Source organism: Bemisia tabaci, chromosome 4, assembly GCF_918797505.1.
Source record: "Bemisia tabaci chromosome 4, PGI_BMITA_v3".
Taxonomy (NCBI): Eukaryota; Metazoa; Arthropoda; class Insecta; order Hemiptera; family Aleyrodidae; genus Bemisia; species Bemisia tabaci.
In genome coordinates this window covers 10804029-10821937 of record NC_092796.1, presented here as the reverse complement: position 1 = coordinate 10821937, position 17909 = coordinate 10804029, and the positions used below count along the sequence as shown (strand labels likewise).

Below are 17909 nucleotides of genomic sequence, written 5' to 3'. Positions count from 1 at the left end.
CCAAGGCCCCCGTTGCCCTGTGTTTCTTCTCTAGTTCTTTCCTCCTCCGTCAAGCTCGCCGGTCCTCCTCGCCGCTCCAGAGTGGCTTCGGGAGAAATTATTAGAGCAAATATGAAAATAACTGATGATAAAGGAGACATGATCAGAGACAAGAGACCCTCCACTGGCCTCTTCGCGACAGATAGAAGCTTTTACTTTCGGAGATTCAATACTCCTTATGGAAAATTGGACCGCGTTAAAGAGAAAGGAACCGAGCCACATCAGCTATTGCCAAATTTAATGGGAAATTTTATTTTTTAAGAGAGAACTTTTGTGTGGATTCTTTTGAAAATTTTAAGGAAGTTGCTTTGTGTTATGAAGAAAATTCACTAAAATTTGCACAAAAATCCGCACAACCGTTATCGTGTAAAAACTTAATTTACCCGATTAAATTTGGCAGTAGCTGATGCGCCTTGGTTCCTCTCTGTTTAACGCGGTCCAATTATAGGGGAGCAACAGTTATCGCCCTTTTCTCGGCTGTTGACCTATCTACATGGTGGATGATGAGCTTCGGGTGACGTCATGAGCCAAACAAGTTTCCCAAACCTCGGCTTGTTTGCAAAACGAAACTGCCAACACGTTGCTAAACGTCAACCCTGTAGGTAAGTCAAAAGTTTAATGTTGATGTCCCGAGAGTTGAAGCTTCCACAATAGCCGAGATAGAGGAGGGAGGGTCCGAGTGGAGGGTCTCTTGTCTCTGGACATGATTGATACGAGGTTAGGGGCCGTTCAAGTATTACGTAACGCACTTACGGAAGAGAGGGGGGTTTGAGTTAGCGTTACTGTGCGTTACAAGGAAGGGGGACCATTCCCAGCGTTACGTCAAAAATCCGAGCCGGGGGACGAAAAGAAATTTGAAAAAAAGCGTGCAAAAATGGAAAATCCCACCCTTCCCGGATGAATCTTTTCGATATTATATTTCAATATCATTTTTGCAATGGCTAACTTATTCGATATTGTCCGAGTACACTTCTCCAGTAAAATCAAGAATAAAACAAATCTAATCATGTATTTTCACACCTTTGTTGCTTCCTTCCCGTCGTATTTCAGCGAAATATCTCCCAAAAAAACCTTCGTGTTATAATGGGGTTGTACGGACGTTCAGTAGGCAAGTAAATCAGTAATTAAGTAGAAATGTGGAAAAAATCTTTGACGTGCAGAAGTCATAACAAAATACGCTACTTGGCTTACATTTTGCAATACGGTACCACTATCTGTGGCTCTTCCATGAAAGCACGTATCTGCATTGGAAAATCAGTGGCATATATGTTGTTTCAAAAAAGAGCCAGAAATAATGGTTCCGTATTGCAAAATGTAATCCACTTCATCAACGTCTACGAACGGGTGCAAGCAAACAAACTGAAAATTAGTCTAATGTAACTACAAATGGCTAAACATATAGAAAAATCTCGGCAGAAATTTAAGAGCCGCGGTGTTTTGGGAATGAGAGCGCTTCAGATCAGCGGGGCCAAAATGTTGCCGGGAAAAACAGTCCTTTAAGTGTAATTGAGACGGATTTCAATTTTGTTTACGTCTCCACTAGCGCCTTTGTTTGGTTACGGGTATAATAGCAGTGGCGTAAAAGTAGGGCCTGCAATACGGGCGGGCAGGGACCGAGTCGCCTGATGGAATTTTTAAATTTGTTTTTAAATTCAATCCCTCAGTCGAGCCTGGGGAGGGGGGTGTTGAGAAGGGGGGGGGGGGCAAAAATACATTCTACGGGCGGGCCTCGTGTTTGGTGAGTTACCTACGCTCCTCGCACAAAAGAGGCTTAATTCATGAGTGGACATAATTTTTCCGACGAATTTCGGGTCTAACACTCATCAGGAGACTTTCAAAAGTCTTTCGTTTGAGAGCAACGAACATTTTGGATAATCGAGAGGAATACTAGTAGCAAACTAAACCTAAAGTTTGCTCTAGACTAGTCGAATGTTTTAATGTGATAAAGCTTGATCAATAATTTTTCCTCCATTGCTCCTTTTTTGTTCGGATGAATAAATTATTGTCATTTTCTTAACTTTAACCTGGCAAATGGTAAAATCCATCAGTTGCACATTGTTTCCAAATAAAGTTCCAGTATCCAACTAAAAACGAAACATACATTGTTGTTGTGCTGAGTAGAAATGTGCTAGGACGACTAGTGATATGCTTAATATAAGTGTAGCAAAAGGACTGATGTTGATCACCGTCCCTCTGATAAAGACTGAAACACATAAACATGCTTATATTCTACGTCAGAGTTGCCACAAGATTTAGAAAGTGAAATTCCCTGACATTCCCCTGATTTTCCTGACACTCTTGGGTAAAATTTCCTGACAATTGAAGCTATGCCGTATGGCCAGAAAGACATAATTTGAAATAGTTTCCAGGCAAAATTTGTTGTTCTCAAGGTCAAATCCACTCTAGAAAGCTAATGAAGGTAATTTAACAAATTTTCCCAGACATTTTCGTCATTTTCCCTGACTTTTAAAAATTCCCTGGCATTTCCCGGTATTCCCTGAATGTGGCAACCCTGCTGCGTGCAACTGACCCTACGAAGAAAAAGAAGTTCAATTTGTTTACCCATTGACTCAGTATAAGCTCCGCTAGCTGTCGGGTAGGTCATGGTGTTCAGGTAGTCACCGATCTCGCTGACCAGTGGCGGGCCTGAAAAATCAAAAATGACCCCTGAAACCATACACGCATTTCAGGCAAACGATCCATCAACGATAGTTGTAACGAAATTAAACCACCCAACTTCCTGCTTGTCGATAGGAACATTACCATTTTTAATCAGATTAAATCCACAGAATCTAATGAGTTTGATGTAAGTACTGTGGGCTGCATTTTTTTCAAGCAATCCCGCAAATCGCGATGAGAATTCGATTAATCTGAGTTCGGCTTCAGAGCACGTGATCGGATTGGCTGGTGCCAGCCACGTCTTTTCAGCTATTCTAATTTTTATACACAGAAGGTGAATGATTGAAAAAAAAATCCTTTTAGGACTTGGCCAATTGCCGATATCCTACGAACATACATCGTCATCCGAAAAGAATCAAGCTTCAAACCGACTAAATCAGCTAGAGAAGGTGGGAAAAGTTAAATCTGTCAATTAGCTAGTTTCAAATCAATACGTTTTAAAAACGCGAATACGCTTTAAAATAAGGTCCTGCAAGTCTTGTTGAAATGAAGCCCGCACGCTTGCAGCCAATAGAGTCTACTAAAAGTCTGAAGACATATGGATCGCTAGACATTAGATAGGGTATGAATAATAAAAGCACTACAATATTTGTTCCTTCCTTAAAATTTTATGTAGAAAGAGTTAAAGTGATTCAGGAAGTGGCACACTTGGAAAAATAATCTTAGGAGGAATAATAATATGAAATACATGGAAAATATGCTAAAAATATGTGTGCGCTTGACGGTGACAAATTAATGAAATACAAATCATACACAAGGCGTTATTCATATTCACGTTTTTGTCTTGTAGCGAATACTAATTAAATATACTTAAATCCTCTTCATGGGACGATTACCGGATTTTTCGTTGCAGGAATAGTTTTCTACGTAAAATGTATAGGAAAGAACATGTTTCTATGTAAAATTTCGAAGAGAGAACATGAGAGAGAGTGTAGTGCCTCCCTGAAAAATTGAGTGAAATGTTGAATCCCAACAATTCCGATTATCCTCACTCGGACAACTATTCTGCCAGCTAAGGGAGAACGCCGTATGAGCCTTCAGACGCTGCCAAATTTCCTTCGATAAAATACGAATTTACTGGGAAAATTGTAAATATTTCCCCCAAAATTTTCAGACGATTCTGTAAGCAATTTAATCTAAAATATCTGAAAATTTCATGGAAAAATATTCTTAAATTGCGTCAAAAATACACGTTTTAGCGAGGGAAATTTAGCAACTCTCGAATGTTCATACGGCGTTCTTTCTTATCACGGCAGTATTCTGCCGTGATAAGGAAGAACGCCGTATGAACATTCGAAAGTTGCCAAATTTCCCGTGATAAAACATGTTTTCTTGACAACATTCATGCATATTTTTCCTAGAAATTTTCAGATATTTTAGATTAAATTGCTTACAGAATCGTCTGAAAATTTTGGGGGAAATATTTAAATTTTCCCAGTAAATTCGTATTTTATCGAAGGAAATTTGGCAACATCTGATGGTTCATACGGCGTTCTTACTTATCACGGGAGTATTCAAGGTCCCCGGATATTTGGTCGTGGGGTGATTTCGCTGGCCGGTGGCCCTTAATGCCCTCGGCTTTCATTAGCGTGGCTATCATTTCGGCGGATGGACGGGCGGAGTGGTCACTAATTGAGGCGTTTAACACCCTGGTGGTCAATCAACCGAGTCCTCGCCATTGGAAACCGATCATACGTGGACGCGAATACTAACTCGCTAATTACGATACCTCTCGCTCTTGTGCATCCGCACAACGACAGTTACGCCGATGCATTTCGACACTCACACATTCTCGGCCACTATCGCAAACTTTCCGGGGCCGAAATTGGATTTTTCGCAGCGACGCACAATGGAAAGAGTTAATGGAAGAAGTTGGACATGAAATTTTTGGCTCAAATGGACTACTGGACAAGGTACGAATTTCAGCATTCTGATACATGGTTCTTAACTAAAACTTCATGTATAGAATACGACGCACACGACAAAAATTACCGAAATCAACTCCTTCCAAAGATATTTAATGATTCTTGATGCGTGAATTCAAACCACCCGCTCATGAAAACTCAATGCTCTGTGTGATTCACATCGCGCGCTAAACGTTATCATGACAGTCTCTGCGATATAAAAATCTGGCAACCTCAATCTTGACGCTTTAGCTCAGCTGTAGCAAATTGCTTATAGTTTGAACAACACATGGTGGGTAATTAACATTACTCGATTAAGAAGCTTGTTGAAATCGTTGTAGTGCGCGATTTGACTCACGTGGAGCTTCGAGTTTCTTGTCAGCGGGCAGTTCAAATTTCTGGTAATCAATGTGAAATAAAAACGTTAATATCTTCGTTTGGAGTTTCTTTCATTAGTTTCCGTTGCGCGAATCGTGCCTTACGTGAATTCTGATTAAGAAACATGTATCAGAATGCTTAAATTCGTACCTTGTTTAGTGGTCCATTTTAAATTTTATGATGTTTCTTTCCTTACAAATTCCATTTTAAGGGGTGTTTCTAAAAGGAATTTTCTGGGAAAAATCAATAAAGCCTCTCTTAAAATTTTTTGTTTCATATTTTCGAAAATACAAGCTTTCAAAGTTTCCAAAGTTTGTCAATTTTCTCCCATTGACTCGATCCACTGTGCGACGGTAACGACTTCGGTAGAGCGTCGGATTTGCTTCCACGCGGACGAGCCGGGATAAAAAGCTTTCCGTGATCGGGATTGGGTCGTTGCGAACGAATCGCAGTGTACTACAAAACAACGAAAAATAAAAAAAAAGTAAAATAAAAAAATAAAAAAAAAAAAAAAAACCGATGGCGATCCTCGGGAGCTGGTAATATTGTCTTTCCTCCATTGAAATCTATCATGAATAATCGATTTTGGTCCAGCCCGTTTCGATTGTTCGACATACATTTAAATTGACAGAGTGAGGTGTTGCCAACCTGCAAAAATCGACTTCATCGAAGAGCTAAAGGCCTCGAATGTGAAATAATCTGGTTTGCTCGGTACTTAATTGATAGGAAATTATATCAATGGTGACGATTAGACTAACGTTCAAGTCTGGAATCAATTACGAAGTTAATGAACACCTCTTCAAATTGAAAGCGTGAAAATAATAAGAGAAACAACTATAGGATAAGTTGATACAAGACACAGACGGAAATAAAATAAATTAAATCGATTGCAATAAGGCTATATGTGTGCGCACGAGCTTGGAAACGTTCCAAGGCGTTGAGCGATGACTATTCAAACTTGACCGTCGTGCGGATTGCATACCCACTTATTTTGAAGGCGCTTTTTGTACACGCGTCTGAGGATGATTGGTGATGGCTGATGGGACGGCATTAACCAGTATTAACTTGACTACATTTTACGTTGCCCAATTTTTCCTCAGGGTTGGCTTGGTTAAGTAAAAATTCAGTGACCTCACACTTCATTGGAAAAAAAAAACACATTGGATCTAGAGTCCAGACTCTTAAAAACATCGACAAGAAAAAATACTCCTGATTCAATCAGATGTAAGCTTAAATCGAGAACCAAGCCTCTTAATTTGAGCGGATTTCCTTTTGATTTAAGCTTAAATCTGATTGAATCAAGAGTCCTTTTTCTTGTCAATGTTTTCAAGAGTCTGCACTGTAGATCCGATGTGTTTTTTTTTTTTTTCCTGTGTTTAAAAACGCACAATTATTTTCCCAAAAATTGGAGTAGGGGAATGCACCTTCGATTATGGGGTTTTTTTTTTTGTCTTTTTTTAAGGAAAATTCACACAATGCGTCTTATTCCAACCCATGAAACACCCACCTCCTGTCTAGCAGTTTAATCCTAGATCACCCTGTATGAAGGCACTCTAGGTACGACATAGCGTTTGATTGAGGCTTGGGCAACGCTTAATCAACGTTTAATCGAGTAACGCACGCATGCGCCGTATCTCAGAGGAGTGGGCGGACGCAGGTGACATTGACGTCAAGACAAAACTTGGAAGTGAGAACTCGAGCCAGGGCCGCGCTTGAGATCCGTACACACACATACGTCTTTCGTTGGGAAAATATCTCTGCTCTTTATTCAAATCATGGGTAAATATTATGGCGTGGCATGGCGCGCCACGCTTCGTGCACCCGGCGCGGCGCGGCGTTAGCTCCCTAGTTTCCGATCTTCTATTAATTTCGACGCATGCGAAAGCGTCAGCAATAGCACGCTCGATGCATTCCCGACGTTATTGATGCTGCATTATGTAGGAATAGACTGATTTAGTGCCTACGTAATTCGATGTAATATCGAACCCTTGGTTCAAATTCAAACAAACACAGAACCGGTACACTGACTTTATGTCCACTTTTTTTACGTTCACAGATTTTTCGTCCACAATTTTTTTGAGCGTTTGGTTGCGCTTAAACCACGCTGCAATACAGTAAAAGCCCAAAACATAAAAGAATAAATTTGAATGCTTTGGAAATCATTAAATTTGACACGGAGCCACTATTATATTTACAAAAAACACATTATTTTTTCCAGTAGTACATATTTCTTTTTCATCAGTTTAAAAGGGAATAATCAATGCAGAGAGTGCAAACATTTCAAAATCATGAGTTGAAAAACGCTGACTCCGCGAGTTTAAATAATAGAGCCTAACACAGAGCGGAGCGGCGTGTTTGCAGCGCAGAACGCGCACTGGCGCCTACAAACCTAACGGGGTACTTCACGCATTGCGCAACGCGTGAAGTATCCCGTTAGGTTTGTAGGCGCCTATGCGCGTGTTACGCTGATTGCCTGCCGCGCCGCAACGCTTTCAGCAACTATTTCGCGTCAGAGGCGTTGCACAGTATCCGACAAAATTGAGAAGCACGAAATAACTAGTTAAAGAGGACTTTCAATTTTGACTGCATCTGTTACTGAAAATGTTTAATTAATAAAAAAAATGTGGAAATAACATGTCCACAATTTTGACCATTTTGGACGTATTCATGGTTGGACATTAAATCATGTGGACTTAATAAAGACTGGACTTAACGTTTAGTGGACATAAATAGCGGTGGACATTTATTTAATGGACGAAAGGTAGGTGGACATAAAGTCCTGGAAGCCACAGAACCTTGTATCTGATTCGCGCTCTTTGCGCCATGATGGTATAATGCGTTCAAGTGTTTCTTACAATCAAAATTTCGCTTGTTTAATGAGTCTTTAATTAATTTATGACTGGTAAATGACTAAGTTTCAATAAATTACCTCATGAAGAATTCGCACATGAGATTATATGTTAGTTTCTTTTGGTTTGAACCAAGAGTTCAATATGATATCGAATGATGTAGTCACTAAATCAGTCTATTTGATGTGTGCAAAAGGGACTTCAGTCAACTGAGCGTAAAAATGAAGCACTGGGGAAGCTATGAAACTAAACAACAAATTACGAGTCATACGTTGTTAGATGAATGGATTGAACTACACGGTAAGATAATTAGACTAAAAGTAGTGCTTTTTAGAAATTTTTTTCTCCTCCTTATTGTTTTAAAGCAGGAAAATAGCCTGTAAAATACTGCGCGAAATCAGTAATTGGTTAACGATTTAAGATGTCCCTAAAGATGTGTCAGTCTTTTTTAGGACAAAGGATTTAGGAACGTGATTTACGTTGACTTTTACTCGAATAGTATTCGAGTCGGTAAATTCGGATTTACATGATTCATAGCCTTTGTAATGCGCCGTAGGTCATATTACAACTATTGAGTTTTTAATGTGAACAGAAAAAACCGCAATCATGATTTAGACATTGAAATTATGACACAGGTCTGATGACAAACTTACTATCAAAAGTCCAATTTAAACAGTTATGGGACTGGTCACGTGTTTTGTCCTTTATTGCGTCCATTGGACGTATGTACTAACGCCAATTCAACTCTTAGTGGCGTTCACGTGTTTAATGTTTGCCCCTGACTTAAAACTAGGCATTGTCCCTAAGGAGCTGTGAACTTCAATCTAGGCATCGATCTGCTTGTTTCACTTTTTTCTAGGCGCACACGATTGGTCGATTGGTAATCGAAGCACAGTATGGTTTATTGCTCCTGCAAAACTTTCTAATGAAGAGAAGCGGCGATGTGGAAAGTCGATCTAAGAACGAACTTGCGACCCAATTAAAATGTTGAGTTTTTTCAGGGTGATGTAAGGGTACGACGTAATCGGACATGCTCCGTCCCACTGCATTGGCGGAACCAGTAAATTGGCAACATTGATTTTCTCTATTTAAACCATTGGATATTTATCGATTCTTGGAGGGGCCAGGTGCTTCGACAAGAATCGATTATTTAACGTAGGTTTAAATGGAGGAAACGCGGTGTTGATAAATTGCTGGATCCGCTTCTGTCCCACTTTGGATTTGGCTCCTGTTCAAATTCAACTAATAGCATATAGATGACTGAACGAGGAAACCAAGTATCTTGATTACTTTGTTCCAACATTTCAGCTCGTAGGTATTTTATCTTGAAGGAAGGATATACTGCTCAAAAATAAGATGTGACATTTTCAGAGAATATTTTTCTACAGACAAAGACAAATTGAACGAATATTGCGCAAAAAAGAAATAAAATGACAAGAGGAAATAGCAACGTCGCAAACCGAGATACGCAATTTCATAGTTTTGTCATGGATACAGGTCGATTAATTTACTTGCAAGAAGAGAAAAATAAAAAAAAAAGGGCATAGTCCAGAAGGCGATTTTAGTTCAAAGGGCTAAGTCCTCAATCGAGCAAATCGACCAATTAAGCTGCACTGGGAAAAAAACACATTAGATCTAGAGTCCAGACTCTTAAAAAAATCGACAAGAAAAATTACTCTTGATTCAATCAGAATCTAGCTTAAATCAAGAACCAAGCCTCTTAATTTAAGCGGATTTCTTTTTGATTCAAGCAAAAGTCCGATTGAATCAAGAGTATTTTTTCTTGTCAATGTTTTCAAGGGTCTGGACTCTAGATCCACTGTGTTTTTTTTCCAGTGTGACGGAACTGATCTTCAGCTCAGTGAACCGAAGGTTCACTTACAGGTGATCCAATCCTACGGAGGGAAAAACTTTGGTTACCATTAAATGTGTTCCATGATAACCAAAGTTTTTCGGGTCGCTGCACTGAGCCTTGAACCGACTCATTCGTGAGCAACAAATCCATTAACAACAATATCTGGTAGTCATTGATCATCAGGAAAGCCGACAACCATACAGAATATTATCTCCTCAATCAAAATCAGGGCAAAACTCGCAGTGAAAATCCCGTCGCGTCAGGGGAGCCGCAACTGATCTGATTATCGGCGCGGACCTGAATCCCGAATCCCTGGGCTCCGTGCGCGAACTCGCGCGAGTTAAAGCGGTGGCGTGCGAGGAATCGCAGCGAACGCTACAAATCACTGCTAAAAGTTAACCGGGCCCCGATTTTCCGTGTCGTCGCGCAGTTCCGCGATTCGACTCGCAGCCCCGCTCCGCTGTAGCTGTTAACGTGAGTAACTACAAACTTTTAAGGGACCCCGATTCCGGTGGGGAGACAGGGGTGGGGACAGGTAACGTCATTAGCCTGTACCCCGCGCGTTCCTGGTCCTCGTTGCAATGGATCGTATTTGATACTTCGAACAGGTGCGATTGTATCGATATCGATTGGTTCAACATGTAAAAATGGCCTCAAAAGTCAATTGAGTAATCTGAGGGAAAGGGTTTTTTGTAACGGATTTTTGATACTTACTACGAGTTGTTTCGGGCTGTAGAGAATAAAACGGGTCAAAAGGTCTGTCGCACACAGGGTATAAAACAGCAGGGTAGATCTTTTAGACGTCATAAGGCCCAAACAATTGCAATATTATAAAATAGATATGGTTTACAGAGCCTCACGCTCATGTGAGCATACTGAAGCAGAGTGCACTTAAAAATCTTCCTAGGCGTCGAACGATAACTATTCGAACACGTATGCGGATTGCATACAGACTTGTTTTGAAGGCGATTTTTGCACGAGCGTTAGAGTGTGGAACTTCCCACGCCCGTATAAGACTGATTAACATAAGGTCCAACCAAAGTGGACGTGTCATTGGTTAAATGTTGCCAGCAAATTAAAACATGGTGCTTGAGATCGCACTGTTTCGTTCTTGTCGTAAATATTAGGTGCCTTATTCCACCTTAATGGGTCAAACGCTTGAGCCATGGAAAATTCCGTTATGATGGTGGAATCTAGGAATTGCGGAAAAACCTAAGATTCCTCCAAATGGCAAGTTTCATGTTCATTGTTTACAGAAATATCGTCGATCGATGTAAGGCTACAAACGATGTTATTTATGCATCGTGGCAGGTGCATTCTATAGTTTTACCCTTCGTGCTTTTGTCAATCAGCCCGACAAAAAACGGCATTCTTCGTGTTTTTCAAACGGTGACATATCGATCAATATTGAACGTTGGCGTTTATGGTTAGATCTAAATTATTTGTCGCATACCTTCAAAATTTCAGCATTAAAACACGATTTTAATATCAGCGCAAATCAAGATGGTGAAGGCTTGTACGATATCCATACCAGGATGTTTAAGAGTAATCTTCCAAAAATGATAGCAGACACACCAAACCGTTTGGTAACGTGAGGAATCACGAGAAAGAAGAAACAGCCGACTCAAAATTTGATTACATTTTGTAATAAGGAACCACTATCTCTGGCTCTCCCGTAAAAGCACATCTGCATAGAGAAACCAATGGCATGTATGTTGTTTCTAAAATGAGCCAGAAATAGTGGTTCCTTATTGCAAGATGTGGTCCAATTATCCATAAATCCTAGGCTGATCCAACCATAAATTTAGTGGGATAGGTAATGTCCGATTTGTAGGTCATCTCATACGCACGATGCTCATTAGAATTTACATAATATTCGCATCTACGCGTTCCAATCCTCAGTGTTGACGACCATAATCTTATCAGCCACGTCAGAAATGCAAATCCGGTTAAGAACCTAACAAAAATAGTTTTAGACATTCTACAGAAAAGCAACGCATTGGTTCTAAAAGCGTAGACAGAGCGAGAGCAGGAAATGAGTTCAGGGGTTTCTCCATCTTTTTTGGAGGGTTCTCAGTGAGGTAGGGAGCTCCTTCAAAAATTCGTGAGAAAACCAATCGATGACCAGACAAGATGAATACTTCAATGTTAGCTATGAGAGGGTTTTCAGGTAAACAAAAAATAGAATTCGATAACAGCATTCAAAAACAACTGTGTCGTTGCAAAGCTGTTATTCGTGAATTAATTAGTATACCGAACATCTCTCTCTACACACGCGCGTGTCATGAAGTGGAAACCTACGCAGTAGTATGCGTTGCTGCGTGTCTTCTTTTCGGAATTCCTCCTCTGCGGTGATATTCGACCGATGAACGTAGAAACTATATGAATTCTTTAACATTCCAATCTTGCGTCAAACTGAAATCCTTTCTATTTCATTACAGTTCTAAGCTTCTAAATGCAATGGGATGGGATATTCTGCCGAGCTATGGAAGAACGCCGTATGAACATTTGAGAGTTGCCACATTTCCTTCGATTAAAGATTTATTTTTCAGGAAAGAGATCAATCTCTTTCCTTGAAATTTTCAGGGGCCTTAGGTGACATACTGGAAAAAAACACATTGGATCTAGAGTCCAGACTCTTGAAAACATTGACAAGAAAAAGGACTCTTGATTCAATCAGATTTAAGCTTAAAACAAAAGAGAATCCGCTCAAATTAAGAGGCTTGATTCTTGATTTAAGCTTAAATCTGATTGAATCAAGAGTCCTTTTTCTTGTCGATGTTTTTAAGAGTCTGGACTCTAGATCCAATGTGTTTTTTTCAAGTGCATTGCGACCAATATTATCTGAAAAATTGGGAGGAAAATATTCATAAGTTTGCAAGGAAATTCGTGTTTTATCAAAGGAAATTTGGCAACGCCTGAAGGTTCATACGGCGTTCTTCCTTAGCATGGCAGTATACTTTTACGATATGAATGCGTGCGTTGACGTTGGTAATCTCAAGAGCTCAACTCTCGCGAAATTTACGAAGAAATTCATATATTTTTTTTTTTGCCATTTCATACCAGACGATATTTGACCCAAAACTTTTCTAATTTTGTAAACAAGGGACTATAAAAATAAGAAGAAGAAGAGCAGGAGGACTCGGAGCTCGGAATGAAGTTTGAGACGTTGTGTCAGGCGTCAAGGAAAAGGGGTGAATTTCCTCATTGACGATGCCATGCCGGCCGCAGAAAATGGCAGGAAAAGAGCGCGAAAGTCATAAAAACCAACTGGTAAGCGACGCGCACTTCGCTCTTGGTGTTTATTTATACCGTTGAGGCCAGATGGGACGCCGAACCGGTGGATCGCGGAATTATCATCGTCGGATGACGAAAAATGGAAGGTTTGCATCAGCAAATATTGGGCATCTCAATGATCACTGAAAACAAAATGTCGGTAAATCCGAACTAGTTAGGATCATATGGAACCATGATTTTGTTCGGTACATACGACCGAATTATTCGGTCTGCTCAGCCAAACTGTTCGATCCACTGAACCGAACTGTAAGAATTTATTGTGGTTCGGTCGCACAAGCCGAACAATTCGGTTGAATAGACCGAATAATTCGGTTGTGTGTACCGAACAAAACCTGGTTCCATATGATCCTAACTAGTTCGGATTTACCGAACTTTTTTTTTCAGTGTGTTATTTTCTACAAAATGTGCGTGGGATAGGAAACCGGAGGAAAAATAAGTTGAAAGATAAAAATTTGCAATTAATCGTGATCAATGTAAGGTAAATTTCATTCAAATACGCGATGTTTGGCCAATCAATTATGTGAGCCGGAGGAGAGAATCTACCTCAGTCATGTTAAAAAATAAATGCAGTGTGGAGGACTCAGCCTTCAGTCGTGCGCACCAACCTCTTTGGTCGACAGAAACAAACCTTAGTTCGGTGAGCCGAAAGGTTAAGTCAAACAAAGGGAACATTCAGATCAACGAACGGAAAACTTTGGTCCTTAAGAAAATGCTCAATATCGACCGAAGTTTTTCGGTTCGGTGAACCGAAATATTTGTTCGTCGAACTGAACCATCGGCTTATACCGAGAGGAACTTTGGTTCTGAAAACTGACGAGATCGATTTACGAGTTTGAGAGTTCAATCTTCTGATCCGCAGGCGTCTATTGGACTTATTTGCTCTTATAGAACCGAATTTTGTCCCACCATGCGTGAGAATGGAAGGGGAGCGGTTGAGTTTCCGAATGAGGCGTGATTTATTAGGTAAGGGCTGTAAATGTTTTACCCTGCACTGAAAAAAAAGAGAAAAAAAGAAAAAAAAATCGGTCATATGAACCGAACGTTCGATGTTCCATATCATCCCAAAATTCGGTTAGTCAAACTGAACTCTCGTTTCGTATAATCGAACGTTCGACATACATGATCAAAATTGGTTCGTCATTTCACTTTACCACGCAAGTTCGGTTACACGAACCGAGAGTTCAGTTTGACAAACCGAGAGTTCAGTTTGACAGACCGAAAATTCAGTTTGCCGAACTGAATTGGTTGGGATTATGCAGGGTCTCTACTAAAACAGGCTGGTCAAAAATAAGTACTTTTACAGGACTTTTTGAGTACTTTCTCGAGAAATTCAGTACCTCCTCCAGAAAAATTCCGTACTTTTTCAGTACCTCCATTTGACGAAATTGGAAACATTTCAAAAATTTGAAATTGCGACAAAAATGACAAAAAATTAAACAAATTCCGGACCTTTTTACGGAATTTCCGCACTTTTTCAGTACTTCCGGACCGCCCTTAAAAAATCAGTACTATTTCGGGACATGTAGACACCCTGATGATATGGAACACCGATCATCGGTACGGGTACATACGACCGAACCTCTTTTTTCCGTAATGGAAAAATTAGTCCGGCCATAAAAGAGGCGAATCTCAGCAGTATTCTGGAACAGGATCAAATGAAACACCCCTTAAAACCGGAGCGCGGCTATAGAAAAAGGGAGACTCAAAAACAAAACCCCCGACGAAAGCGAGGGCCGCGCGTAATGAGAGAGCGTCGAAATCGAGGAAAAAGAATCAATTCGCAATCGAACTCTTCCGCGAAGAAAAACCTAAGCGCGGTAGGATTCCCACAGCGCTCACGTTTTTCTCCGGACAATAAGACGTTCCGTCAGCCGCGCCGTCGTTTGAATACAAACGACGGGCAAATGATACGACCGCTGGGAAGGGGGGGAAGGGGGTGGCAAATGATGGTTGAATACGAATCGGGTGAATGAGTGATTGGAGGCTAATGAATGGCTGCGAGACATACCTTCAGACTTCAATCCTAATTTCTCGATAACTTGGATGCGGGGCATGTAGCAGATCATGATCGCTGGTGCGAAGCCGATGACGGGACGATCCTGGGGCGAGGCGACGAGCTGCGAAACGTGGCGTGCGGGTTGCCTGGCCGCGGGAATGAAGGCGTCATCACTAGACACTCATAGACACTTTCCGAACGGCACTCGTCATTTTGGACTTTGCGGTCACCGCGCATACACTTGACACTACACTTTATCCTAGGTTCATTTCACTTCGTTGTGGAGATCATCACAAATATCCTCGGCTGGAATAACGCACTGCCTCGTCGTATTAATAGAGGTGGAATGTACAATTTTTGGGTGGGATTATATGTTTCTGCCTAAAATTGAAGAGTAAGATATTTAGTTTCAGTGCTTCGAATGGGTCGAATTATGCACAAGGAGAAAAAAACCTCGTGCGTGGGACCCGAAGTTTAGGTCACATGGATCTCTGAAGTTTTCGGATTGAGCATCTGAACACTTTAGGTCTAGCTGTTGAGGTTCGGATCACACATCTGAAACTTCAGTTCTTACATGTGAGAACCGAAGTCTTCCGGATGTGAAAACCGAAGTACTTCAGATGTAAGAACTGAAGTTTCAGATGTGTGATCCGAACCTCGACAGCTAGACCTAAAGTGTTCAGAAGCTCAATCCGAAAACTTCAGAGATCCATATGACCTAAACTTCAGGTCCCACGCACGAATTTTGTTTCTCCGTGCAGACTGATTCTGCATCTTATCGCAAGTCAGTTGCCACGGTAATCTTGACAGTCCAAAAAAGCTGAATCCGTCACCTTCCGGCCGAAGTAGCCCAAGCGCTATGTGACGTTTTAAAAAATTTCCGCCGCCATTTCATTCTTTTACAGAGAATTTGTTGGTTGAAGCTATTTGAAAATTACACTGAATTTCATCGGCAGCACGAAGAAAATTCCGTGAAAGTTTCCGACAGCTTCATTGAACAAAATCTCTGTGAAACAATAAAATGCTGGCGGAAATTTTAAAACGTTACATGGCGCTTGTGATACTTTGGCCGGCATGGTGACGAATTATACAGCGAAAAAAGGAGACAAAGAAGAAGAAAAAGAAGGAGGAGGAGGAGGAGAAGAAGAAGATGAAGAGCACTCGGTCAATGAATTCAGTATCAAGTGAGCGTCAGCAAGGCCATTTAATGTTCCCAGGAGTATGTGGAGTTAGTTATGACCAATTTTGACAATCTTCCTTGATTTACATCAAGTTTTGGAGCGGACTAACTTTGGACATGGTACTCGAAAGGTTTTGCATGTAATGATCTAAAAAGATAGTTTTTGTTTTAAAAATACATGCGACTGCACAGAATTTTTGCATATCTTCACACAGACAGTATAGATCCTCTCAGGATGGAGCTTTCCTCAAAAAACTAATTTTTCGATTTTTTGGACCTATTACATCTTCACACCTAGACTTATTCAAATGGGGCGTTCCTGTTATTGAGTTATTAATGCTGTCGGACGTCCAGTCTAAATCTCAGCTGCAGTTTAATTCCAACGACTCCTTCGAGGCCTCCAACGAAATTACAGTCTTTCCTAAGTATTATTAGGTTGATCTTCTGTACAAAATCAACAAAATACTGACACAATCGCTCTACTCGCTAAACTGCAGAATCAAGCTGAAGAGAGAAAGGAATCCGCATTTGGGTGGAACTGAGGAGAAAGGGATTGATGCTACATCAAAACTTAAGGAGGAAAATAAACATTTACTTTATGAATCAAACATTTGTTTTTTCAAAGAACTCCTGAAAATCGGACATCCATTTTCCCTCAAGTAACACTGGAGAAAAAAACACATTGGATCTCGAGTCCAGACTCTTGAAAACATTGAGAAGAAAAAATATTCTTGATTCAATCGGATTTTTGCTTCAATCAAAACGAAATCCGCTTGAATTAAGAGGCTTGGTTCTTGATTTAAGTTAGATTCTGATTGAATCAAGAGTAGGTACTTTTTCTTGTCGATGTTTTAAGAGTCTGGACTCTAGATCCAATGTGTTTTTTTCCAGTGAAGAGTTGTTTCCTTTTGGGAACACTTGGTATGTTTTGTCATGAGTAACATCAATGCGGTGTTGATCTTAGTTGTAGGAATATCGTGTCACTGAGCGTGTGTACTTCGAATGCATGATTTACCTTGAAAATTAACGAAATGTAGGATTCGAAAGCCCTAATTTCAGAAGTTATGGTCCCTCAATGAAACCATCGAACGAGAGCCAACATTTTTAGAGCGCATGAGCTAGTCTACCAAATCGCAACTAAATTAAGATCGATGAAGGACTTGACAGACAAAAAAAAGAATTTTTATAGACTCGACAGAATACAAGACTCAGAGTAATGTGACGAAATCCTATATTCTAAAAACTTAACAGGGCAAAAAGCTCCGAAAACACAAACCCGTCAAATAAAGGACCACCCTGGAGCAGGGCCGGATTAAGGGGGTGGGGCCGCGGCCAATGGCGGCAAATGCTGTAATTTTTTTCAAATTTAGGTATCAAGAAAAAAATCCGACTCAGAAAAAAAATTTCAAACGAGAAAAGGCGAAAAAATCTCTCATTTCCTGGGAGTTAAAGTGCAGTAATTTCTATAAGTAATTTGTTCGTTTTTCGGTGATACAAGAGACAGCGCCTTTCATTAGTCTAGTTGAGAGAGAAACCAAACATGCAATTTGGCCTGGAGCGGCGCGGCGCAGAGAGCAATGATGACGAGGATTTGAGATGGAAAGGAGAAGCCCTCGGCGCGCCAGTCAGCATGAAACACATATAAGCGCCTACAATACTCCATGAATACTTCACGCACTGCGTTAAACGTAGTGCGGTCAGCAGCGGTTGGCGTGAAACGCATAGCGCCTAC

General features: G+C 40.6%; 1 protein-coding gene across 7 annotated transcripts in view; it reads right to left on the bottom strand.

Moving 5' to 3' along the window:
- wake (ankyrin repeat and fibronectin type III domain containing protein wide awake) overlaps positions 1-17909 on the bottom strand; it is a 370794-nt gene that overhangs the window by 47163 nt on the left and 305722 nt on the right. For 3 of the 7 annotated variants that reach the window (XM_019046069.2, XM_072299303.1, XM_019046070.2), the window contains exons 2-3: positions 15010-15378; positions 2602-2685 (exon numbers count right to left, since the gene is read on the bottom strand). The exons of 1 other annotated variant lie outside the window; for it this stretch is intronic. In XM_019046069.2, coding sequence (XP_018901614.2) covers positions 2602-2685; positions 15010-15067 — 142 coding nt within the window. In that variant the 5' untranslated portion in view covers positions 15068-15378. The remainder of the gene's footprint in view (positions 1-2601; positions 2686-15009; positions 15379-17909) is intronic. 3 more of the 7 variants (XM_072299299.1, XM_072299300.1, XM_072299302.1) reach the window with 1 other exon arrangement.